Raw genomic sequence first — 22191 nt, forward strand, 5'->3', positions numbered from 1 at the left:
GGCATGGATTTGGGGATCTAAAGGTCTTTTCCATCCTTAATACTTCTGTGACTCTGTGATTGGTGGTTGGAATTTCCTCTGAAATGTGATTTTTGTCCATAAATTCTGAGGATTCGTGCGTTTTTCCGTGATTCTTCCCGATGTGTGGAAAGGTTCAGTTTCGTCCCAGATCTCTGGGGTGAATTCAAGTCACTGTGCTTTCAATCCCCTTATCCTCAAAAACTGCTCTTTGTTGCATTTTCTGGGAATTTCCCAAATTGCAGAAAAGACCAGTGAGAGAGAGAGCGAGCACGGGATTCCCAATCTCTTAAATTCCAGCTCCTCGTGGATCCACGTGCAAATCCAGAGTGTTGGATTTGATTTCCTTCTCGCTATCACAACGGAAAAGATGGAATTGTTGTAACGTGGAGAAAGGAATTCTGTCTCCAGGTTTTCTTTGGGATGTGCTCCAGGATGTCCAAATGATCCACAGGCAACCTCCCATGAGATCCAGCAGCTCTGGCAAGGATCTAAGGAAGCTTCTCCATGGTCAAAGTTCCGGGAATTCTGGGTGTACCCAGAAGGGGAAGGGAACGTAGCACGGGCTACAGGAAAACAGGTTCAGATCCCAAAGCCAACAGGAACTTTCCTGTCCTTTCCCCAGTGCCAGGGGGGATAAATTTCTGTTCTGCTTGGATGAAGGATGCTGTGGATCCTCCCTCACTCCATGTCGGATCCTTGGTTGGATGAAGGGAATGTGCCAGGGCTGAGCCTCAAACAGAGGAGGCGCTGCACGAGAGAGAAATGATAAAAATCAGACTTACGGGATTTAACTCGGAGGATTCAGGTTCTAAATGTATTTAAGTGCTCAGCCAGTCCCTGGGATTTTAGTGGCATTTAATACCTCAAATACCTTTCCAAATCTGGATTGAGTGGGAAGATTATTCCTGCTCGGGATCTCATTATTGGGAAAATAATCATCAATCAAAACATTTTCCCTTTTTCTGTCCCCTCCTGACAGCCTGCAAACACGGCCTGGCAAAGCCCAGCTGGAGCAGGATCCAAAATTAGGATGTTTACTTTGGGAAGAGCCTGGTGGAGTTTACAGAGGTCTGGGAGAGGTCACTGAAGGAATTATGATAGGATTTGTCTCTCTCTGACACAAAAAACCCCAAAACACAGTTTTTCCTTGCAAAACTGCCCCGAATCCAGGTGCAACCCCTCAGGGATCATTTACCTCAGCAGTGGTGTGGGTAGATTCTTTCCCTCCTCACCCCTTCCTCTTCCACAGTTTTTAATTTTCCTGGATGCAGCTGGGATGGGATTTGGCACATCCCAGCCTGTCCAGAATCCTCCATGTCCCATCCTCCGGGAGATCACATCCCTGCAGGAATTCCCTGTTCCCCCACATCCTCTCTGACAGCACTGTAATTCTCTTCATGGAAAAGTCCAGAGAAACTCAAACACCTTCAACTTTCAAACACATTCCCAACTTTATCTGGGATTCCAGGATCAGAGGCCTGTTTTATGGAAACTTGGTATGGCTTCAACCCCATGGGGGAATGGGATTTTCCAGCCTGATCCTGGTGATTTTATGGCCAGGATGTGTTTATGTTCTGCTTCTTACTTGTGTTTTCCTTAGGAATCATTCATGGACTCATGGAATTGTTAAGGTTGGAAAAGTTCTCCAAGACCATTGAGTCCAATCATCCCCCATCACTGCCACGGCCGCCACGGATCCATGTCCCCAAGTGCCACATCCACATGGATTTTAAATCCCTCCAGGGATGGGGACTCCACCCCAGGGTAGCTGTGCCAAGGCTGGACAACCCTTCCAGTGAAGGAAATTTTATTTAAATCAATTTAAATCCAATCCCTAATCCTGTCCAATCCAAGCATTCCAGAGCTTTCCTGATCTACTTCTTGGTTCCTTTCTCTCGTCACAAGGATTTGGAATCGCTGGTTTGCACTGTGGATCCTCCTTGTGGAGATTAACCCATGGATCTGCTAAAAAGGCAAGGTTTGGGAGATCCAAAGGGATCCTGGAGGTCTCCACGTGCTCCATCATCTCCTGTCTAGATGGGATCACCAGTAATTACCGGATAATCACCTGCAGGATCTCCCATTGCTCTACCCCGGTGTCTTTCCTAAAATCCCAATGGTATTCCATCAAAATCCTCTTTCTCTTTGCTCCCTCTGCATTCTTCGCCATTTTTGCACAAAAAGCCACCAGGGGTCACAGATTGAAACCCTCAAGGTGACAACCCCCGGTGTGAGCCACCAGGACTTCCCAGAGACCCCAGAAAGGCTTTCCCAGCAGGCTCCTGACCCTGGGCAGCTTCGGGATCACCAGGAAGAGCTTCCAAAGCCAAGCCCAGACCTGAAATGGCATCAGATTGTTTGGGATCGTGTCACTCTGCCTCCTTGTTTTTGGAAACCCTGTGCTCTGGATTCCATGGGTTCTCACCATCCAGAGCACTTCCTTGTCCTCCATCCCCAAGAGCAGCTCGAGGAGAGCTGGAGAGGGACTTGGGACAAGGGAGAGAGGGACAGGACACGGGGAATGGCTTCCCTCTGGGAAAGGGGAGATTTGGATGGGATTTGGGAAGAAATTCCAGGCTGGGCCAGTGGGAGGGGCTGGGCTGGAATTCCCAGAGAAGCTGTGGCTGCCCCTGGATCCCTGGAAGTGTCCAAGGAAAAGACTGGACAGGTCTTGGAGCACCCCGGGACAGTGGAAGATGGCAGGGTTGGAACTGGATGGGAATTAAGGTCCCTTCCCACCCAAACCATTCCATGATTCCATGATTCCATGATTTGGGTGCTGTCTCCAGAACAGCCTCCCCGAGGACAGGACATCACACTCACATGGGGACCTGGCGTCCACCCTGGTGGCATCTCCAGCTCCTCTGTGCCGCGGTTTTGGCGCTCGGACGGGTCCCGGGCGGATCCCGGCATTCCAGCGGGAGCTCTGGGTCAGCGCTCTGGGGGACAGGGCCCCGCTCTGGTGAGGTCTGGCCCAGCTGGGACGGACTGGTGGCTTTGGGACAGGCTCAGGATCCACAGAGAGGGATAACTGGGAAGGGGGAAGGGAAGGGAAAGGGAAAGGGAAAGGGAAAGGGAAAGGGAAAGGGAAAGGGAAAGGGAAAGGGAAAGGGGAAGGGGAAGGGAAAAGGAAAGGGAAAGGGAAAGGGAAAGGAAAGGGAAAGGGGAAGGGGAAGGGGAAGGGGAAGGGAAGGGGAAGGGGAAGGGGAAGGGAAGGGAAGGGAAGGGAAGGGAAGGGAAGGGAAAGGGAAGGGAAGGGAAGGGAAGGGAAGGGATGGAAGGGAAGGGAAGGGAAGGGAAGGGAAGGGAAGGAAGGGAAGGGAAGGGAAGGAAGGGAAGGGAAGGGAAGGGAAGGGAAGGGAAGGGAAGGAAGGGAAGGGAAGGGAAGGGAAGGGAAGGGAAGGGAAGGGGAGGGAAAAGGGAAGGGAAGAGGGAAAAGGGAAGGGAAAACAGAAAGGAAGGGAAGAGGGAAAAGGGAAAGGAAGAGAAGAGAGAGAAAAGAGAAGAGAAGAGAAGAGAAGAGAAGAGAAGAGAAGAGAAGAGAAGAGAAGAGAAGAGAAGAGAGAAATCATCATCCCAAACAACTTCAGAGGGACTGAAAACATTGGAATCCACTGGGAAATTCTATTACATTCTATAAATTTTATTCCCAAATTTTATTCTATTGATTCTATAGAATAAAGTAAATAAATATTGATTCTATAAATTTTATTCCTAAATTATAACCCTTAATGATATTCTAAAAAATAAAGTCACCATCTGCTTTATTTGAGCTGTGCTGTGGTGCCTTAAGGACAGAAGGACCCAATTAGAAATTGGTGCCAGTTAAAGCTAAACCCACATTAATTAATTCTCCACACCAATTAATATGTTAATGCCAAATCCTCCCCTGTGCACATCCCCAGTCTTGCTCAGTGTTCGAAGACTCAAAAGTGTAAAGGATGAAGTTTAACTTTTATTTAGTATAAAAATTAAGAAAAAAAAAATCTTAACCCAGTTTATTCCTTGAGAAAAATCCCAAAAATTCAAAAAAAATCCCCCAGATTCTGGAAGAGAACAGCTTGGAGTTTTTGGGTTTTTTTGACTGATACAAATTATTTGGTAAGGATAGAGAACAACCATTATTGTGTTAAATACAGAAAATTCAAAGTAAGGTTTCTAAAACATAAATATACATTGCACAGGACCGTGTGCTAGGAATCCTGGATTTTTCCTGTCAGCTATTCCACCTCCTGGAAATGGAATTTTGACTCAGAACATCAAATCCCCATCAAAATACCATGGGAAAAAAATGCACTCCTGCCTTCAAATCCTACAATCTCATTTCCTTAGGACACAGGCAGGGAGGCAGGGAGGACTGATCCTGTCAAAAAGAAGTTACTTAAGGACTAAAACTAATTTTTAGAAAGCTAAAAATAAATGGGGAGCAGCTGTGAGGGTGGGGCAGTGTCTGGAGCAGGCAAAGGCAGAGCCAGCCCCGCGCTGCTGACATCGATCCACCCAGTTTTACCTTCCCCATAAAATATCTGGGAATTTGCTGGGAAGGGCGCTGGGCTCATGAATCACAGCTCCAGGTCAGAGTGGCACCCTTGGAGTGTCCTTAAAGCCTTTCCCTGGATAAAGAGGGGCAGAGGGGGCAGGAATTCCCCTGCCCCCTGCACAGACATGGGGTTCCACGTGCAGAACGTGGCCCTTCATTTGAAACCTAATTAACTCCACTCACTGTAATTTACTCTTTATGCTAATTGGCCCCGTTGACTTTAATTTATTCCAAGTGAAGAGCGAGCCTGGTCACATTTTCTGCTTTCCATGATTAGTAACAAACTCCAAACCCTCCCCAGGTCTCTCATTCACCACATGGAAACGTGGAGCCAGTGGATGTCCCCTTAATGAGATGTTTATTCTTATTTTGGTTGAGCCTCCTGAGCTGGGAGCTCCATCAATAACCCCTTTTTACATCTTCATTGTTGGCTGGAATATTCTTTATTCTCACCTACACTCTGCATTTGGATCATTGATCTATTTGAGGGTTTCATTTTAATTTGACTCAGTGTTTGCTCGCCTTGGGCATTTATTCTTTCAACCCAGGCTATTCTTCTTCTAAGGATTTGCCTGAAAGATTTGCACATTAAGCCTCTTTATTTAGGCTTGATTAAATAGGAGCCTTTTCAAAGGCCTTTCATTTCACCAGGTTTCCGCAATGCTACATTTAATAAGAAATGGAAATTAATTTTGGATTATTCCTAGACAATTATATTAATTTTTTTTTTTTTTTACTTTTTCTTACGCATCAGCCTGGTTTAACCTCAGTTTTATTTGTTTTAGTGCTCATTTATGGCTGCCCAGCCCTGGCACAGCTGCCCAGGGCTCCAGTGGAGTCCCCATCCCTGGAGGGATTAAAAATCCCTATGGAAGAGACACTTGGGGACATGGATCAGGTGGTAGCAGGGAATGACTGGACTGGATGATCCTAAAGATCTTTTTGAACTTCAACAATTCCGTGATTCTCTGACTTTTTATCACTTAAAATGCTTCCTGATTGGAGTTGCAGGTTAATTAACTTGAAGATCACAGCAACTTTCCTAAAATCTAGGGAAAGAAAACCAAATTCAGATATTTGTTTTTACTCTGAGCTGAGATCCTTCCACTCCTGGCCTGGCAATGAAAGTACTTGAAATTGGGAAGTTGTGGTGGGCTGTTGGAACCCTGGATGCTGAGAATTTTACATTTTCTGTGCTGACAGGCACTGGCCCCCAAGAGAACGCTGCATTTGACCTGAGGCAGTGGAGAAAGCTTCCAAAATTAAATTATAGCACTGGGATTATGGGTGTGGAGTTTGAAATATCACAGGGTGAAAACTTAGAGTTTGGGGTTTTAGAGTATGGTAATAAATATAAACAAGGTGGAGATTTTAGGGCAGAGGCTGGTCCTTCTCCTTCACCTTCTTCTCCATGGGTTTGGGTGGTTTTGTGTAATTGGATAAAAAAGTCCACATTGCAGGCCATGGGTGGTTGGTTATTGGGTTAAAAGTAAAAATAATTCAAGTGTCATTTCTTAATATTTTTTATCCTTTAAAGGCCTTGTAGAGGGAGAGATAGGTCTCCATTTTTAGTTTGTTAGAGTGAAGTGCTGCAGAACTCACTGCCTGTGAGACTGTGACACAGATAAAGAACTAATAAAGTTCTGAGTCCAAACAAGAAATATCATCTCGAGCATTTAATCCCAACCCTGGCAAAAAGAAGTTAAGAGCCAACAGTGTGAGGACACTGATCTGCAGAGAGTGCAAACCCTGAGACAGAGGCTGAATCATGATATTTTCTGTGCTCTAGAGTGCCAGAATCAATTTCCTTGCATGCAAGGCTGTATTTGGGTCAGGAGGATGCCTCCCCATCTGGGAGACAATGCCTCTCTTTTTTTGTAACCCTTTTTTTAGCACAACTCCCAGGCGTTCCCTGCCCTCCGTGCTCGGGGAGCGCCAGGTCTGCTCCCAGAGCCCCGACACGCTGGTGAGCACGGCCTTCTCCTGGCACTTCTTTGTTCCCAGAGCCACAAAACCCGTGGAGCTTTCTGGAATGACTTCCCTGGGCTCCTTTCATGGGAGGATGTCTATTTTAGCAGCCCTGAGCACAAAGAGCTCTCAGTGTTAAGGTTTGGGGCTGCTGTGCACGGGCTCAGGGCGTGCAGAACGAAACGAACATCGAACCGTGGCAAATCCAAAGTTGTGAGATTTTGGGAAGAGGTGCAAGAGTCATGAAAGAACTGTGGCAGCACTTTGTAAAAAGCTTGAAAAGGGTATTTTTGGGAGGGAAGAGGAGAGGACAAATAACAGGGTCACTCTCTGCACTGACAGTGCTGTCCCTTTCCCACCCACAGCCATGTCTGGGATGCAGGGAGATTCCCTCAGAGCAGCCAGCAATGGTGGGGGGGTTTGGTGTCCTCCTCCTGCCCAGGTTTTTCCCTGAGGGAAAACTCCGAGCTCCACCATCCCTGGGGGTGCCTGACACTGGCCCAGGTGCTGGAATCACACCCTGGTGACACCTTGCCAGGGATTTCACCTTCCGGAGCTGAGTGGATCCACGACCTCCTCTCTTCTTCCTCTCGGCCGCCTGCCTGCTGAGGTCCGGGGTGTGCCCTCCTCCCTTCCTCCTCCTGCAGAGCAGAACACAATCATTTCAATAAATGCTGTGCACTTGCTGCCCTGGGGGTGATAAAAGTCAAATCCTTTGGGATGTTGCACCCGAGAAGACGTGGCTTGAGATAAGCATTTTTATCTTGCCCCAGAGAGCAGAATCAGCCCCCAGGGCTCAGGGGAAGGTGGGAACGTGATTTTTTTTTTTTTTTTTAATTTTTTTTTTAAGTTGTGATAAATTCTGGCACTCAAACACAAGCTCAGGACTCAGTGATTTAAGCTAAGTCTGCCTAAGATGTTGCAGCTCCTTGGGGAAAATCACAGAAAAGAAGTTGAGCTGAATTGATTTGGGAGTTTTCAGTGAAGTGTGTGTGACCTGAAGTGTAAGAAAGGCTGGGGGCTGCCCCTCCAACAAGGTTTATTCAGTGTTTTTTGTAGCCAAATAATTCTATACATATATTTGCATATTTTTGGTATTACATGCAGCTGCTATTAAATTCAACACTATTAACTGGCAGAACAGGAATAATCCAGAGTGTGAAAATTAAGTGAATTGCACTGGAATGTGGCCAGTAGCCACTTTTTTTCCCAATATCAGGAGTAAAATCCAGACTCTGAGGCATTATTATTTCTAAGCACTCAGGCAGGTTCATTATCTGAAGGCATTCATTCCACATTCAAATTCCGTGATACGGAATCTGGGAATTTAAAGCAGAAGCTCTGAGTGATTCTCCCAGGGTCTGTGGGCAGCTAAAAAAGCACAGTAGGAATACAAAACCATGGATATAAAGGGCAGAAATGGACTCTAAAAGAAACTTTTATCCTCTAAAAATCCAGGATCGCACCACCAGCACGTGTCCAGTGTTCCCTCATCCCAGTCCAGGACCATGAAGTCAAATCCAGCATTATTTCAACTAGGAAACTGAGGAAAACCACAACCTGTTCATAAACACAAAAAAGCCAAGGGAGATAATTCCATCCAAAATATTCCAGCCGGGAATGAACTGGCCATTTTGGAGGAGCTGGCAGTGTCCAGGTTATGGTTGGACTCGGCGATCTTAAAGGTGTTTTCCGTCCTAAATGATGATGTGACCTTTGGGTAGAAGGCAGCCCTGGCCTTGTGACTGTAAATATTACTGCAAAATATTAGTGTAAAATATTATTGAAAATTATTAGCGTAAATTATTAATGTAAATTATTAGTGTACATTATTATGGTAAATGTAGGTATCTGCTTCTGTGTTCTGGTGTCCAAATCGTGGTTTCAGATTACTCCCACAACCCCAGCTCCAGGTCAGGAAAACGCAAGGAGTGAGGATGAGGAAAAAGGACGGCAGGTCTCACTCCCAATGCTGAACCCGCTGTTTCTCGCCCCGTTTTCCTCCCTTAAGGAATATTTTCGATTCCCACGCGCCCACAGGGAGCTGGGCTCGCTTTTGAGCAGCACGGAAAGGGAGAGAGGAGCGAGGGGATGCGGGAGGACGGGGCCGTTCTGAGTCCTTCTCACGCGAGCGAGCCCCTCTTTGTCAGAAGCGGGGCCTGCGCCGGCAGTACAATTACCGAAAGTAATTACGTTCTCGTCGGGTAAACACTCCAGGACAATATGCAACTGTTTTTTAGAGCCAGCCCGTGGCCATAAATTACCCCAGGCCTGGGAGGGGGGAAGGACCTGGCGTTTTGGCCGTGAGAAGGAGCAGAGCCCTGTCTTGAGGCACAAGGCCGCGGCCTTGGCGCGGCTCCAGCACGCGATGGAATCGGAATTCATTATTCATGATCAAGTGGGAGGCGAATCTTTTGATTTATTGGCAACCAGCAGCACAAACAGCAGATGCCTTCCAGCAGAACTGTGCACGCAGGGCCTGACAGAAACGCCCTCCTGGGCCTCTGTAGGCAGATCAGAGCCCCACAGAAAAATTTCCTAACTCGCTTCAGATAAAAATCTTTCACTTCCCCTATGCAATATTTCTTTGTGCCCAGAGAGACAAATCCTCCCTTGCTGATCTCTGGAGGATTTTTTTTTTTTTTTTTTTTTTTTTGGTCTATAGCAAAAAGCTGCTTGGACAAATCAGGCAGAAAGCAAACCAGACCTACCAGAAATCATCGCTGTGATAAATTACAACACCGATAGTCACAGCTATAATTCTATTGAGGGATTTTGATAAGCCCTTCCAGGCAATTTGTAATCCAAGCCTGTCTGTATCTCTTCTCTATCACCTCACCACTCCCTTGGCTGCACGTCTGATCCTTGCTATTCTTAATTTCCCTGCTCAGTGACTGGGAAGCTTTTCCCACACCGTCCCAACTAAACCCAAAACCTCCCAGGGAACTTACTGGGGGATCTCTGTCCCATCTCCTTCACTCCTTCAGGGGGGGTTTTCACTGAGCTCCTGGGCACAGTTTTTAGGGTACAAACTCCTGCCTTTCTGAGCGACCAGCAAAGAAATCCAGCAGAAACAAAAACCAGGTTTCAGTGATCATCCAGATTGCAAACGAACCCTGTTTTTTGGGCACTCCCCAGCTGTGGCCCAGTGTTGTTGCTCTCCGCAGTGAGCACTGCCCAGCTGCTGTCTGGAAATGTATTGATCTGTTTGTCAAAGCTAAAGAGCCAGTTATGGTCTGATAGCCTGCAGAATGTGTTTTGTATTTCCACTTAGAGGACTCCATTTCCACCGCACTGCCTAATTGGGAATTGACTGCAGCTCGTTCTGCTTCCCGTATTTCCCTTTTTCTTGGCTAAACAAGGATGAGTTCTCTGCTAGGAATTCTCAGCAGTGTTGTTTTGGTGCTGCTGTGGGAGGGAGAAGGCAGCTGATGACTCAAAAAGGCCAGCCAAGAAACAGATGAAAACTCTTCAGCATCACAGATGACAAGAAGTGACTTTTTCCATGAGCAGTTTTAAACTTAAAGAGATTTAGATTAAATATTAGGGAAAAAAAGCCTTCCCTCTGAGGGTGGGGAGGCCCTGGGCTGGAATTCCCAGAGAAGCTGTGGTTGCCCCTGGATCCCTGGAAGTGTCCAAGGCCAGGGTGGACAGGGCTTGGAGCACCCTGGGATAGTGGAAGGTGTCAGGGTTGGAACTGGATGAATTTTAATGTCTCTTTCCACCCAAACCATTCTGGAATTCCATGAACGCTGCCATTTAAATGTCAATATTTCACCTTGATGTGATGAGCAGCAGAGTCCTCCCCTCCCTTTGGACCAGAAAACAACTGCAGAGCGAGGTCGGGCTCCGAGGAGATTTTAACCAGGACCAAGAGTTAGGAAAAACTTATTTTTGGTTGATTACCTCTTAAATTCTGCAAAATCCAACCTGGAATTAGGGAGATTAATTTGGAGTCAAGGCAGCAGCCAGTGACTCGACTCACACGTTGCTTTGATGGTGGCGTCAGGTATTCCTTTGATGTGATCCCTCTTTATCCACAAGGAATTATCCACAGCTTCCTCGGCACTCAAGTGGGAAAAAAGGCTTTGTTGGCTCCCAGTCAAGGAGCTGGGCTAGAAGAGCTCCCTCCAGTCCTTTTTTCTCCACCATCACTTTGGGTTTCTGCGAGTTCTGCCACGTCCTCAAGGAAACCCCCACCCCTGTTCCTTTCCAGACTGCAGCAAAAGCCATTTCCCCTCCCAGATTCCCTGTGGCAAACCCCGGGAAATCGCTTCTATTGTTGCAGGGTCTCGTTTTACACCGATCTCCTTCCTCCCAACATCCATTTTACATGAGGAGAGGTTGTTTTGCCCTTGAGCTCCAGCTCATCTGAAGGAGAACCTGGAACCGCCAGCGGGGTCGGAGATTTTTATCTTGGGATTCTGTTCTGCCTTCCAAGCCGAGCCCTGGTCAGGCAGGGTCTGCCTGCACTGAGGTGGATTCCTGGGAGGCTCCAAACCAAGGCTTGGCATCCCACAGCGACACCAGGACCACGGTGACCTGCCACCCCCACCAAAACCTTGGGGACACTCAAGGTGGTGTCCCCCTGCTCCAGGGATCCAGCTGAAGAGCTGAATTCCCATTTCCAAAACACATTCTTCACAACAGAGAGCCTCAGTGGGAGGATTTTTGGGAAGGCACAGCAACGTATCCGTGTAAAAGAAGCACCAGAACATCATTGTGGGAGTGGGAGGCTGGGTCAGCACCTGAAATGTGGCACCTGTGCTGCTGAATAATCAGCACAGATGAGCCTGAGCAGCAGCAATTACCTGCAGCTTACGTGATATTAAAGGCAGATCCTCAATAAACAGGCAAATCTCACAGAATTCCTCTCTCTCCTCGCAATAATCCTCTGTAATTGAGGATAAATGGCAGATTTGCAGGAACACCTGGCATTAAAACATTCCCCACAAATGGAGACAGGCTGGGATCTCACTGGGGAGAGGCAAACAGGGAGTGTATTTATTATTTACTGTCTCATTATTTCAGGTGAATTGTTTTCACCTGGTTCCACAGCACAACGCTGGGACAGGCAACTTTTAAACTCTTCAAACAAGGCTTGTCCCACTTTTTTCATGGCACAGGAAAATCCCAATCCTCACAGAAATGGCACAAGCGAATCCTAAACCTCACAGAAACCTCTGGGGGCTGCTACACAAAACCACTGAGCACAGCTGGAAAATATTATTAGATTTGTTTGCAGCAGGATGCGTTCGCTGAAAATATTCACTTAAAACCCCGAAAGAACACGACACAAAAGTGGTGTTGGAGTTGGGAAACATCCCACAGAAAGAGGGTGAGGTGGAAACTGGGAAGCTCTTTGAAGTAGTGCAACATCCAAGGACCAGGGGACGCGGATTAAAATGTGATTCATAAAAGGTTTTTGCTCGGGGAGCTCCGTGGAACACCCCGGAGGAGCGGTGGGTCCGGCAGAGTTAATCACGTTGGGAAAGAGCTGCGTGAGTGCTTGGCCAAACAATCCTGGCTGGGGTGATTCCTGGGCACAGGGATAATCTTGGCTCTGCTGGATATTTGTTTGAACACAGCCCGGGTGCTTTTCGTCGTGGCTCTGTCGGTTCCCAAGGTTTTTGTTGGCACGGTGGGGAGGAATCTCCTGCTCGGCGTGGCGAGCCCGTGGATTCCCACAGGAGCCAGGGAATGGTGGAGAGGATCCATTGCTTCTTTGCCAGGCTTGGATTAATGGCAGCGTCACCCTTTTCACAGCAGCTGGGCTGAGGTGACCCCTGGGAAACGTCAGAGGTGGCATTTCCAGGGATTTACACAAGGAAAGGGTGAACTCTTCCCACAGGTCACTCCCACACCCTCCTTGGGCTTGTTAATGCACAGAAAACTGACCCTGGATCTAAGATTTGGAAAATCTCTGATGCCAGAGGTGACAAAGGAAAACATGGGCCAGTTCTAACACAGATCCATGCGCAAAACTCTGCTTTGGGAGGGAAATGCCTTTTTTGTTTTCCCATGTGGATAATCCTGGGAGCCCGGGAAGTGATGGATCCAGGCAGAGCAGACACAAATACCATTCATCACTTCCATGCTCTGACATCCTCTTACACCTGCCCTGCAATTCAATCATCCCAACCTCCTCCCAGCCAGGAGATCCTCCGAGAGATTGAATTACATTTCATCACAATTAGTTCATTCTTCCTCTGCCCCTGCGAAACCCACACATTCCTCTCAGCCTGGCAGCTTGATTTAAAAAGCTCTCCAACAAACCCCTGGCCTGATTCCTCCCATTCCAGCTCTGTAACATCCCCCAGGAGTTCCACCCCGACGAGTTGTGCAAAAAGGACACAAAGCAGTGGCAGCTTCGGGCCAAAACCGATCCAAAAAAAAAAGCCAAAAGAGCAGGAAAAAGGGACATGGAAAATGTTGTGCCACAAGGAAAAAGGAAAAGAGGTGAAATACTCTTACGCCTGCCTGGCCTGCTCGATGGGGTCGTAGTTGTCCAGGTAGTTGTAGCGGATGGTGTCCGTGGGGTTCCTGTCGGATGAACGCCAAGGAGGGAGCTCTTTTTTTCCCCCGGTTGTCCCCAGTCCTGCCACAGAAGGTCTCTCTGGGATGTTGCTTTTTACTGGCTGCACGTCGATAACGATGAACTCGTCCTTGGAAGGAGTCTAATTGGAGAGGCGGAAAGAAGGAAATGAGTTTTAGCCTATGATGAAAATCAGAGTGGCCTAAATGTAGAGTTATAATAACTGGGGATGAACTCAAAATTGGTCTCTGCGGGCTCCATTACGGTCAGTGGACAGAAAGAGGCACCTTGGCAGTGCTTGTCACCACCCAAGCCCTAATCCATCATCTTAATCCATATTAAGATGAGCTGAGCTGCTGTTGAGCTGCATCAGCTTCTCTCTGTCAACTACAGAGAGCCCGATTTAAAGCCAGACTTTGCTTTAAATTAAAGGGCTGGGCTTTGAATTCAGAGCAGGACCATCCCAAAACGACCACGAGGCAGAGGGGCTGGGAGCCAGACCCCTCAGTTTTCCCAGAGGGGACAAACACCCGTGGAGGAGGTGCGATGCCTGGAGAGGCTACCTAGAACAGAGGCTAGACAGAGTTAGAGAAATAAAGCAGGTATGTATTAAAAAGAACTTCCAAGGATACACCTTGGGCAGTACAAGGGCCTGGCCAAGGCTACACCCAAGATGGACGATGGGTCACTGTTGGATTAAGCCCTTTTCTGACCCAGAGATGGGGCAACTGAGAGGTGTTTTAAAAACTTTTATTCCATTCTCAGTCTCATGTTGGGGGGGACGGGACAATACAGATGTTATAATTCACACCATCACAATCAGAAGCCAACTATTTCTTAATTAAAACACATTATAAGCGTTTCTCAACCTATCAACTTGTACCACACCGTACTATAAATACCTCAAAACCAGTCGTCTAAAATTACCCTTCGTGGGTTCCTACTACAGTGCATCTTTCGTCGTTTTATTTCTCTAAAGTATCCAGTCTTATTTGCAAGGCCATCCTTTGAAACTTGTTTCTAGTTCCATTTCTCTCTCAGCAATGCCTGTCCTATTCCATGGCATTTCTAAGTCAGCATTTCTCACCTCAAGGTTTGCATACAGATGTGTGAGCCTTCTCTCAGGCTTCGAGAATTCTCTACAAATCCATTTCCCACAGTTCACGAATTGTCACACTTTTCTAAGTTTTGGGCCATTTGCATATTGGGGGTTAATTATTCAATCACAGCTTCAGCTAAGGAAGTCCCATCCTCCCAGTTTGCTCCCATCAATTCGATGTTGTTTACACTTTTTGGGGCCTGAAGCTGAGACGTGTCCTTGGTTCTCGGGCTGGCAAAGGATTGTTTTGTCTGACTAAACTGTGAGAACTTGCTAACTCTGTATTGAGTCAAACACTGGATGCCAAGAATTTTAAACTTTCTGTGCTGAAAGGCACAGACCCACAAGAGAACACTTTATTTGACCTGAGGCCGTGGAGAAGGCTTCCAAAATTGAATGGTAGAACTGGGATTGTGGGTGTGGAGTTTGAATAGAAGTGTGTAATATCACAGGGTGGGAAACTTAGAGTTTAAGGGTTTAGAATATAGTAATATCTATGAAGCTAAGATGGAGGTTTAGGGTGGTGGCTTCACCTTCTTCTCCACGGGTTTGGGTGGTGTTTTGTAACTGGGCAGAAAAGTCCACCCCGTGGAATGTAAGTGATTAAGTATTGGGTTAAAAGTGAAAATAATTTAGGTGTCATTTCTTAATTGGATAGTTTAGCCTTAAAAGACCTTGTAGGGAAAGATAGTCAGCCGTTTTTGAGCTCGTTAGCGAAACACTGCAGAACTCACTGCTTGTGAGACTGCAGCATCGATAAGAAAAAACAAAACATTCGAGTCTGAACACGAAAAACCGTCTCGAGCGCTTCAACCCCAGCCTTGACAGAGGCAGAGGAAAGAAGCGAAAGGAATCGACAGCGCAGAATGTGGAAAATCTGAAAGCTGAGGCTGAAGGCATCGGCCGGGGGCCTACCTTGGGCCTGGTGAGGCGCAGCTCCCTCACCATCTCGATGTAGTGTTTTTTCCAGACGCCCTGCTCGAAGGGCGTGGGGCAGAAGTTGAGGAGCCACCCGAAACGCAGGCACTTGAGCATCCACAGCTGGTCCAGCTCCGACAGGTACTTCCAGTGCCAGCTCACCTGTGAATTCCCAGCCACCTGAAAACCTTGGGGTTTAAAGCGTCCAAGATTTTGGATTTCTGTGCTGGGGATGTAATTCCCACAAATCCTTAAATGACTTCAATTCTTCTGCGCTGTTTTAAATGCTCCATTTAAACCTTTGATTAAAGCATTTAGACCTTTCAAGGCCTTCGTGATGTGGGGCCCTTCCAACTCAAGATACTCTGCGATTCTAAGGAATTTTCTAACCTATTGGCATGGAGAGTTTGAGTTGCATCCACATGAAATGCTAGAGAAGTTACTAAAGCAGGGCTTAGCCAAGCTGAGATTATTATGTATTCTTAAATAACATGGAATATTACCTTAGCACAGTAATAATGTCGCTGAAAACGAACCTATTAATTCAAGACCACTTTGGGCAGCATCTCACAGCATTTTATGGGATGCAAACAGATTTTTGGAGACTTAATCATTTTGCTCCAAAGCCCATCTGTAATTTTCTGCTTCTCCACATCCAACTCTTGACCTTTGGGCATTTTAAAGGATCTGTTTTCCTTACAGGATCAAGCGTTGTTCTTTGCAAATGCACAAGCCAATATGTCTCAAAGAATTAAGGGCTCTGCACACAGTACAAGGTGTTTTAGAGGGATGGGATTTTTAGGAAGTACCAGGCTTCCTTTCTGGGAATAATCAGCCTTGAAAATGCCACTTCTGAAATGCTTTAGTACTGAGCGTTTAAAATTACTCATCAATTCCATTAATCTTGGCCAATCTGGCTTAATTTAGGATCCCAGGAACAAGCATCACTAAGCCTTCACCTAAGCCTTCACCAAAAATCAGTGTTTTCCTTTTTTTTTTTTTTTTTTACTGCTTTGTCCTGGCTTTCTGAACCCCAGGCAGGTGCTGGCTTTTTTTTTACCTGTGCACATCGACAGAGGCTCCGTGGGTCCAGGAAGGAAAAGATGTACAAGGACAGGACTCGAGGGAGCCTCGTGGTAAAATCAACGGCCTCGGTGGGGACTCGGGCCTGCAGCTGCTTGGCACAGAACTTCTGCTGGGACAGGGAGCAGCGTTCCAGCAGGTCCACCAGGATCCTCCTCCTCTGGCCATCTGTCCACTTGTCAAACTGGAAAAAAAAAAAAAATTAAAAAAATAGGAGTTTCGGGTGCAGAGAAACCGGAGATTCTGCTTCTTAAAATAGAACGAGGTGAGGGAAAGCACAGGAGCAGCAGCTTCTGGTGAGTCACTCCAAGGGAACAGAGCGCTGGGAACAAATGGAGAGGCTACATGAAAAGAAACTCTGAAGCCACAGAATGGTTTCTAATCCTCAAAGGATCCAGGACAGCCTAGGCCAGGACTAACTCATGCTCCTGGGACCAACTCCGAGACTTGGCTTCCCTCAGAAAGGAGGAGATGCAGATGGGTTTTTACAGGAGCAGGACCCAGTGATTAATTCGTTGCTGATTCCTTCTCTCCTGACATTTTATAATTCCAAAGGATCCAGGACAGCCTAGGCCAGGACTAACTCATGCTCCTGGGACCAGCTCCGAGACTTGGCTTCCCTCACAGAAAGGAGGAGACTCAGATGGGTTTTCACCCATCTGAGCAGGCCCCAGTGATGAATTCGTTGCCGATTCCTCCTCCCCTGACATTTTATAATCCTCAAAGGATCCAGGACGGCCTAGGCCAGGACTAACTCAGCTCCTGGGACTGGCTTCCCTCACGGAAAGGAGGAGACTCAGATGGGTTTTTATCCATCTGAGCAGGCCCCAGTGATGAATTCGTTGCCGATTCCTCCTCCCCTGACACTTCCACGGCCCCCAGCTCTGCAGTCTCAGAGTCCCTCACAATCTGTGAAGTATTTTTTCCTCGCAATCCCCACACAGGGGCTGCGAGGGGCGGTCCGAGGGAAACCAGACCATCTGCCTGCGCCTCACCCGGAAAAATCCACGGTGGCAGCAGTCGCAAAGATTTTTCCGCGGCTGATGGCAGGTAGCTAAAGAGGAGGACTGAATCCTCAGGGGTTGAATCCGTGTGGGAGGAATTCAGGGAAGCTTTGCAGAGCTGGGCACACAGGGTGGGAGTGACGGCAAAGGGCCTGTCAGCAGCCATCGCCTGGGAGGAGGCCGACCTTGGCCCCACAAATCCCTCAAATCGGCCCCACGGATCCCTCAAATCGACCCCACGAATCCCTCAAATTGGCCCCACAAATCCCTCAAATCGGCCCCACAAATCCCTGAAATCGGCCCCACGGATCCCTCAAATTGGCCCCACAAATCCCTCAAATCGGCCCCACGAATCCCTCAAATCGGCCCCACAAATCCTTCAAATCGGCCCACGAATCCCTCAAATCGGCCCCACAAATCCTTCAAATCGGCCCACGAATCCCTCAAATCGACCCCACGAATCCCTCAAATCGGCCCCACGGATCCATCAAATCGGCCCCACGGATCCCTCAAATCGACCCCACGGATCCCTCAAATCGGCCCCACGAATCCCTCAAATCTGCCCCACGGATCCCTCAAATCGACCCCACGAATCCCTCAAATCGGCCCCACGGATCCCTAAAATCGGCCCCACGAATCCCTCAAATCGACCCCACGGATCCCTCAAATCGACCCCACGAATCCCTCAAATCGGCCCCACGGATCCCTCAAATCGGCCCCACGAATCCCTCAAATCGACCCCACGAATCTCTCAAATCGACCCCACGAATCCCTCAAATCGGCCCCACGGATCCCTCAAATCGACCCCACGAATCCCTCAAATCGGCCCCACGGATCGCTCAAATCGACCCCACGAATCCCTCAAATCGGCCCCACGGATCCCTCAAATCGGCCCCACGGATCCCTCAAATCGGCCCCACGAATCCCTCAAATCGGCCCCACGGATCCCTCAGATGGCTCAAATCTGGCTCCAAACCTGCAGCCCCGGTGGCAGCAGGGAGGAAAAGCCCCGGGATGGCGGTGGCGGCGGGCAGGAGCAGCAGGAATTCCCAGTGGGAAAGGTGGGATGGTTGGAGAGGGTTTTCCTGAGGGGAAATGTGGATTTTGATCCATCCTGTCTTACCAGAGCCCAGAGTGTGTGGAGATGGGACAGAGGGAAGTGTAGTGGGGTTTTTTTGGGGTTTTTTTGGGTTTTTTTTGTTTTTGTTTTTGGTTTTTTTTTTTTGTTTGTTTTGGTTAAAGTCAGGATTAAATGTGCGAGGCAGTATTTCGTGTTGGGACTCGGATGTTTATGAGTTCTTATTTTTATTACAGTCTCACAAACTGTGAGTCCTAGAGCACTACGCTTTAACAAACTGAAAGTGGAGTTGTATGTCTCTCTCTACAAGGCTTTTTAAGGAGAAGCTGTTTAATTAAGAAATGACGCTCAAATTATTTTCACTTTTAACTTAATAACTGACTACCTGTGGCTTGCAATGCGGACTTTTTTATCCAATTACACAAAACCACCCAAACCCATGAAGAAGGTGAAGAAGAAGGATTAGTTTCCAGCCTAAAACCTCTGTCTTGCTATAGATCTATTACTCTATTTAAAACCTTAAACTCTTACGTTTTCTACCATCTGATATTACACCCTTCGTCAAATGTGACCCCGAAAATTAAATATAAACATATAAATATAAATACAGTTTTAAATCTAAAAACACTCATGAATACAATTATAAATATAAATATAAAAATATAAGTATAAATATAAATGTGCTATTTTGAAAAATAAGAAAAAAAGTTCTCCCAGTGTTTTTTTTTTTATTATTATTATGGATAAATAACTAGTTTAATGTCCAGTGTCCCTTCTTTTCCCTGTCAGAATGAAATTAGAAACAGAATTCGAAATGCAGATATTTTTTTTTTCCTCTGCTTCCTCCCCACCCCAAATCTATGCTCAAGTGGAGGACTGGCAGAATAATAGTTTAAAAAGTGTACTGTGCAGATGAAGGTAATTGAGAAGCATTTTCTTTCCTGATCTTTTTTTTAAGAACTCCTTTATTTATTTATTTATTTTCCCTTGGATGAATTTCAGTGCTGGAGAACAAACTCCAGGAAGCAAACAGCTCTCCTCCCTTTCACAAACACCTCTGCAAGACCTTCAAGAAGGTCAGGATGAAGAACGTGTGGGATTGGCATTCCTGAGATTCTGGAGAGGTGAAAAGCCAAGTAGAAAAAGCTCCCTGTGTTTTCAGAATGTTCCCGTTTTTAAATCCCTGTTTTTCATATAACTTTCAATTCTAATGCTGCTTAGCAGGGTATTAAGGGAAAACTGAAGTAGAACCTGGGGATTTAGGACTTAGAGATGTTCCCTGAGAATAAAATCAGTCAGAGGGGGACAGAGGAGGTTCTGCCTGTCCCCTTCTCACCCTTGGCTTGAAATAAAAGGGTTTTCTCTGTCACAGGAAGGGGGAAAACCTCTGCTGCCCCTCCCTGATCCCAGCCCCATCCTCTGCTCGTTAAAGCAATCCCCGATCACCAATCTGCCCTGATAAATTTCTGTGTGAGCTCCCGAGACAAGGGAGTAGCTGGCTCAGTCTCTTCCACATCAAGAGATTAAGTGAACCAGTCAAAACAAATCCAGCTTCACTTCCAAGCAGACGGAAGAGCTGCTCCTTTTTAACCCTTCCCACCGTGCCGTGGGTTTCCCAGTGGGGGAATTCTTTCCGTCATCCTCAGCCTGCGTTTAAACTCCCTTTAAACCAGTGCCACAGCGCTGGGAGCACTGGGAACACCCGGCAGCAGCAGCCAAGGGGTTAAATTGGCACGATTTGTCTCTTCTCCAGCATTAACGAGTCCCCATCCCACATTTGTCTGCTTCCTCCACGGATCCTGCCCTTGGATGCGATTACAGCAGCCCAACCAGTCGGACTGGATTCCCCTCGCTTCTCCTTCCCTCTCCCCGCAGCTTTTCCCCAAAACAATGTCACCGCGGGGACTGTGTGACATCAGGCCGTGCTGGATCGGTTTGCAATTAATCCATGAGTGCACACACAAAAATAACGAGGCCTGACATCGAGGGAGAGCCCGGAGAGGCCCCTGTGCTGCTGGTTTTTCTGGCTCCAGCTGGAGAGAGGGACACAGCCCTCATGTCCAGCCCAGGCTGGGATCCCTGTGCTCGGCACACGGAGGAATGGATTCTCCAGAAGACAAACGACGTTCCCCTCCTGTTGGAGCCCAGGGCACAGAGAATGTTTCCCTGCCTGTCCTGAGAAGTCCTAACCCCCAGGAGAACGCTGCTTTTAACCTTGGTCCACAGAGAAAGCTTCCAAAACTTTAAGATAAATTAGAATCTACGAGTGGGTAAAATAGATAGTAATGTAGTTTATCACAGGGTGAAAAACTTAAGTGTTTTAGGTTTTTAGTATAGAAGTAGATGGAAGGCAAGACAGAAGATTTTGAGCGTTGTCTAATCTCCTCCTTGTTCTTCATCTGCTCCATTTTCTACAGGATTAGTAGCACAAAGTGTTTAGTTAGAAAGAGCCGCAATGCAGATATTACATAAACAGACAAATAATTAGTTATTTATATATAACTATATGTATATATAACTAGTCATTTTTATATATTTATATGAAAATATTTTTATATATTTATGTTAGCTATTTATATATAGTGGAAAAGTGGAAATAAAATACGTTCTAAAAGTTAACCAGACGAAATAGTTTTAAAAGACCTTGAACTTGTGTGTCTTGTGACTTTTTTGGTACCTTTCTCTTTATACACTTAATCTAATATATAAACAACGTACTAAACTGTTAATAAAAAATTAAACAACGACCTAAAAACAAACAAACAAAAAAAAACCCCCAAAAGTCCCATTCATCTCTCAATTCTAACACAAAACTTTTTAAAAAGTCTCCCCACCAAGAGAACCTGAAGAGAGATTTTCACAGCCTCCCTCCCCAGCCACCCTCTCCCAGTCCTGCTGAAAGGATTTGTTGGAGACCCAGGAGCTGGCTGAGAAGGTGGCAAGCAGACAAGGCACCTGATATCCGTTAAATACCTTAATCCACCCAACCAAATCCCAAATATCTCTGCTGCCAAGCAGCTCCTTGTCAGCAGTTTGGAACTCTCCCTCCCCGGGATTTGTTTGGTTTCACTTTTTCCTCTGTAGTTACACAAAGAAACCTGACATTTTTACAGGAGAATCATGGAAAGATTCAGGTTGGAAGGACCTTAAAGCTCCAAGCCCTGTCCAGCCTGGCCTTCATGCAGGAGCTGACCCCATGGCAGGTGACAATGCAATGGCTCCTTCTTGTCACCAGGCCACCTCCTTTCCTCAGAGTCTTCCCAGGAATCTCCTCTTGGAAATGAGGCTTGGAGCAGCCTGGGATAGTGGACGGTGTCCCTGACCATGGCAGGGGGTGGAATGAGGTGAGCTTTAAGGTCCCTTCCAACCCAAATCTTCCTGTGATTCCCCTGTAAAATGTCAGGTTTATTTGTTTGATAGGGTGGTAAAAGTGAAAACTAGGCTGGGGACAGCCCTGACACAGGAAGACCAATCATTATCTGCAAATTTAGGGGCAGTGCTGCAACATGAACAGAGATGGCCCCTGTGGGAAATGGAATTGTAGAGAATTTTTATCTAGAGCAATAAAACTATGAATTTTTATCTAGGGAAATAAAACTATGAAAAACGAAGAGTATTACTACTAACTATTACTCATGAGGAGTAATTTTAGATGATTAGCTTTAAAGCATTTACAGCACAGTGCAGCAAAAGCTAATAGGCCAAGAAATGCTTATAATATACTGCAATTAAGAAATAACTTCTGATTGTGATGGCGTGAATTATAACGTCTGTATTGTCTCACCCTTCACATGAGACTGAAAATAGAATAAAAGTTTTTAAATGCCTCTCAGTTGCTCCATCTCTAAATCAGAAAAGAGCATAATCCCACAGCCCCCAGAACATGGTCCGTGGCCACCACCCTGGAAGAGTGTCCCTCTCCTGGAAGGGCTCAGTTCCACACAG

At 46.8% G+C, this 22191-nt stretch overlaps 1 protein-coding gene across 1 annotated transcript in view; it reads right to left on the reverse strand.

Moving 5' to 3' along the window:
• Nucleotides 1–555: 555 nt before the first annotated feature.
• The window catches only part of FBXO16 (F-box protein 16), a 29609-nt gene continuing 7973 nt past the window's right edge, over nucleotides 556–22191 (reverse strand). Inside the window, 7 exon segments of the mRNA XM_068183132.1 lie at nucleotides 556–732; nucleotides 734–768; nucleotides 2845–3052; nucleotides 7065–7170; nucleotides 13004–13206; nucleotides 15079–15243; nucleotides 16142–16348. Of these exon segments, the coding sequence (XP_068039233.1) occupies nucleotides 700–732; nucleotides 734–768; nucleotides 2845–3052; nucleotides 7065–7170; nucleotides 13004–13206; nucleotides 15079–15243; nucleotides 16142–16348 (957 nt within the window). The 3' untranslated portion in view covers nucleotides 556–699.

Source organism: Anomalospiza imberbis, chromosome 3 (genome assembly GCF_031753505.1).
Source record: "Anomalospiza imberbis isolate Cuckoo-Finch-1a 21T00152 chromosome 3, ASM3175350v1, whole genome shotgun sequence".
Taxonomy (NCBI): domain Eukaryota; kingdom Metazoa; phylum Chordata; class Aves; order Passeriformes; family Viduidae; genus Anomalospiza; species Anomalospiza imberbis.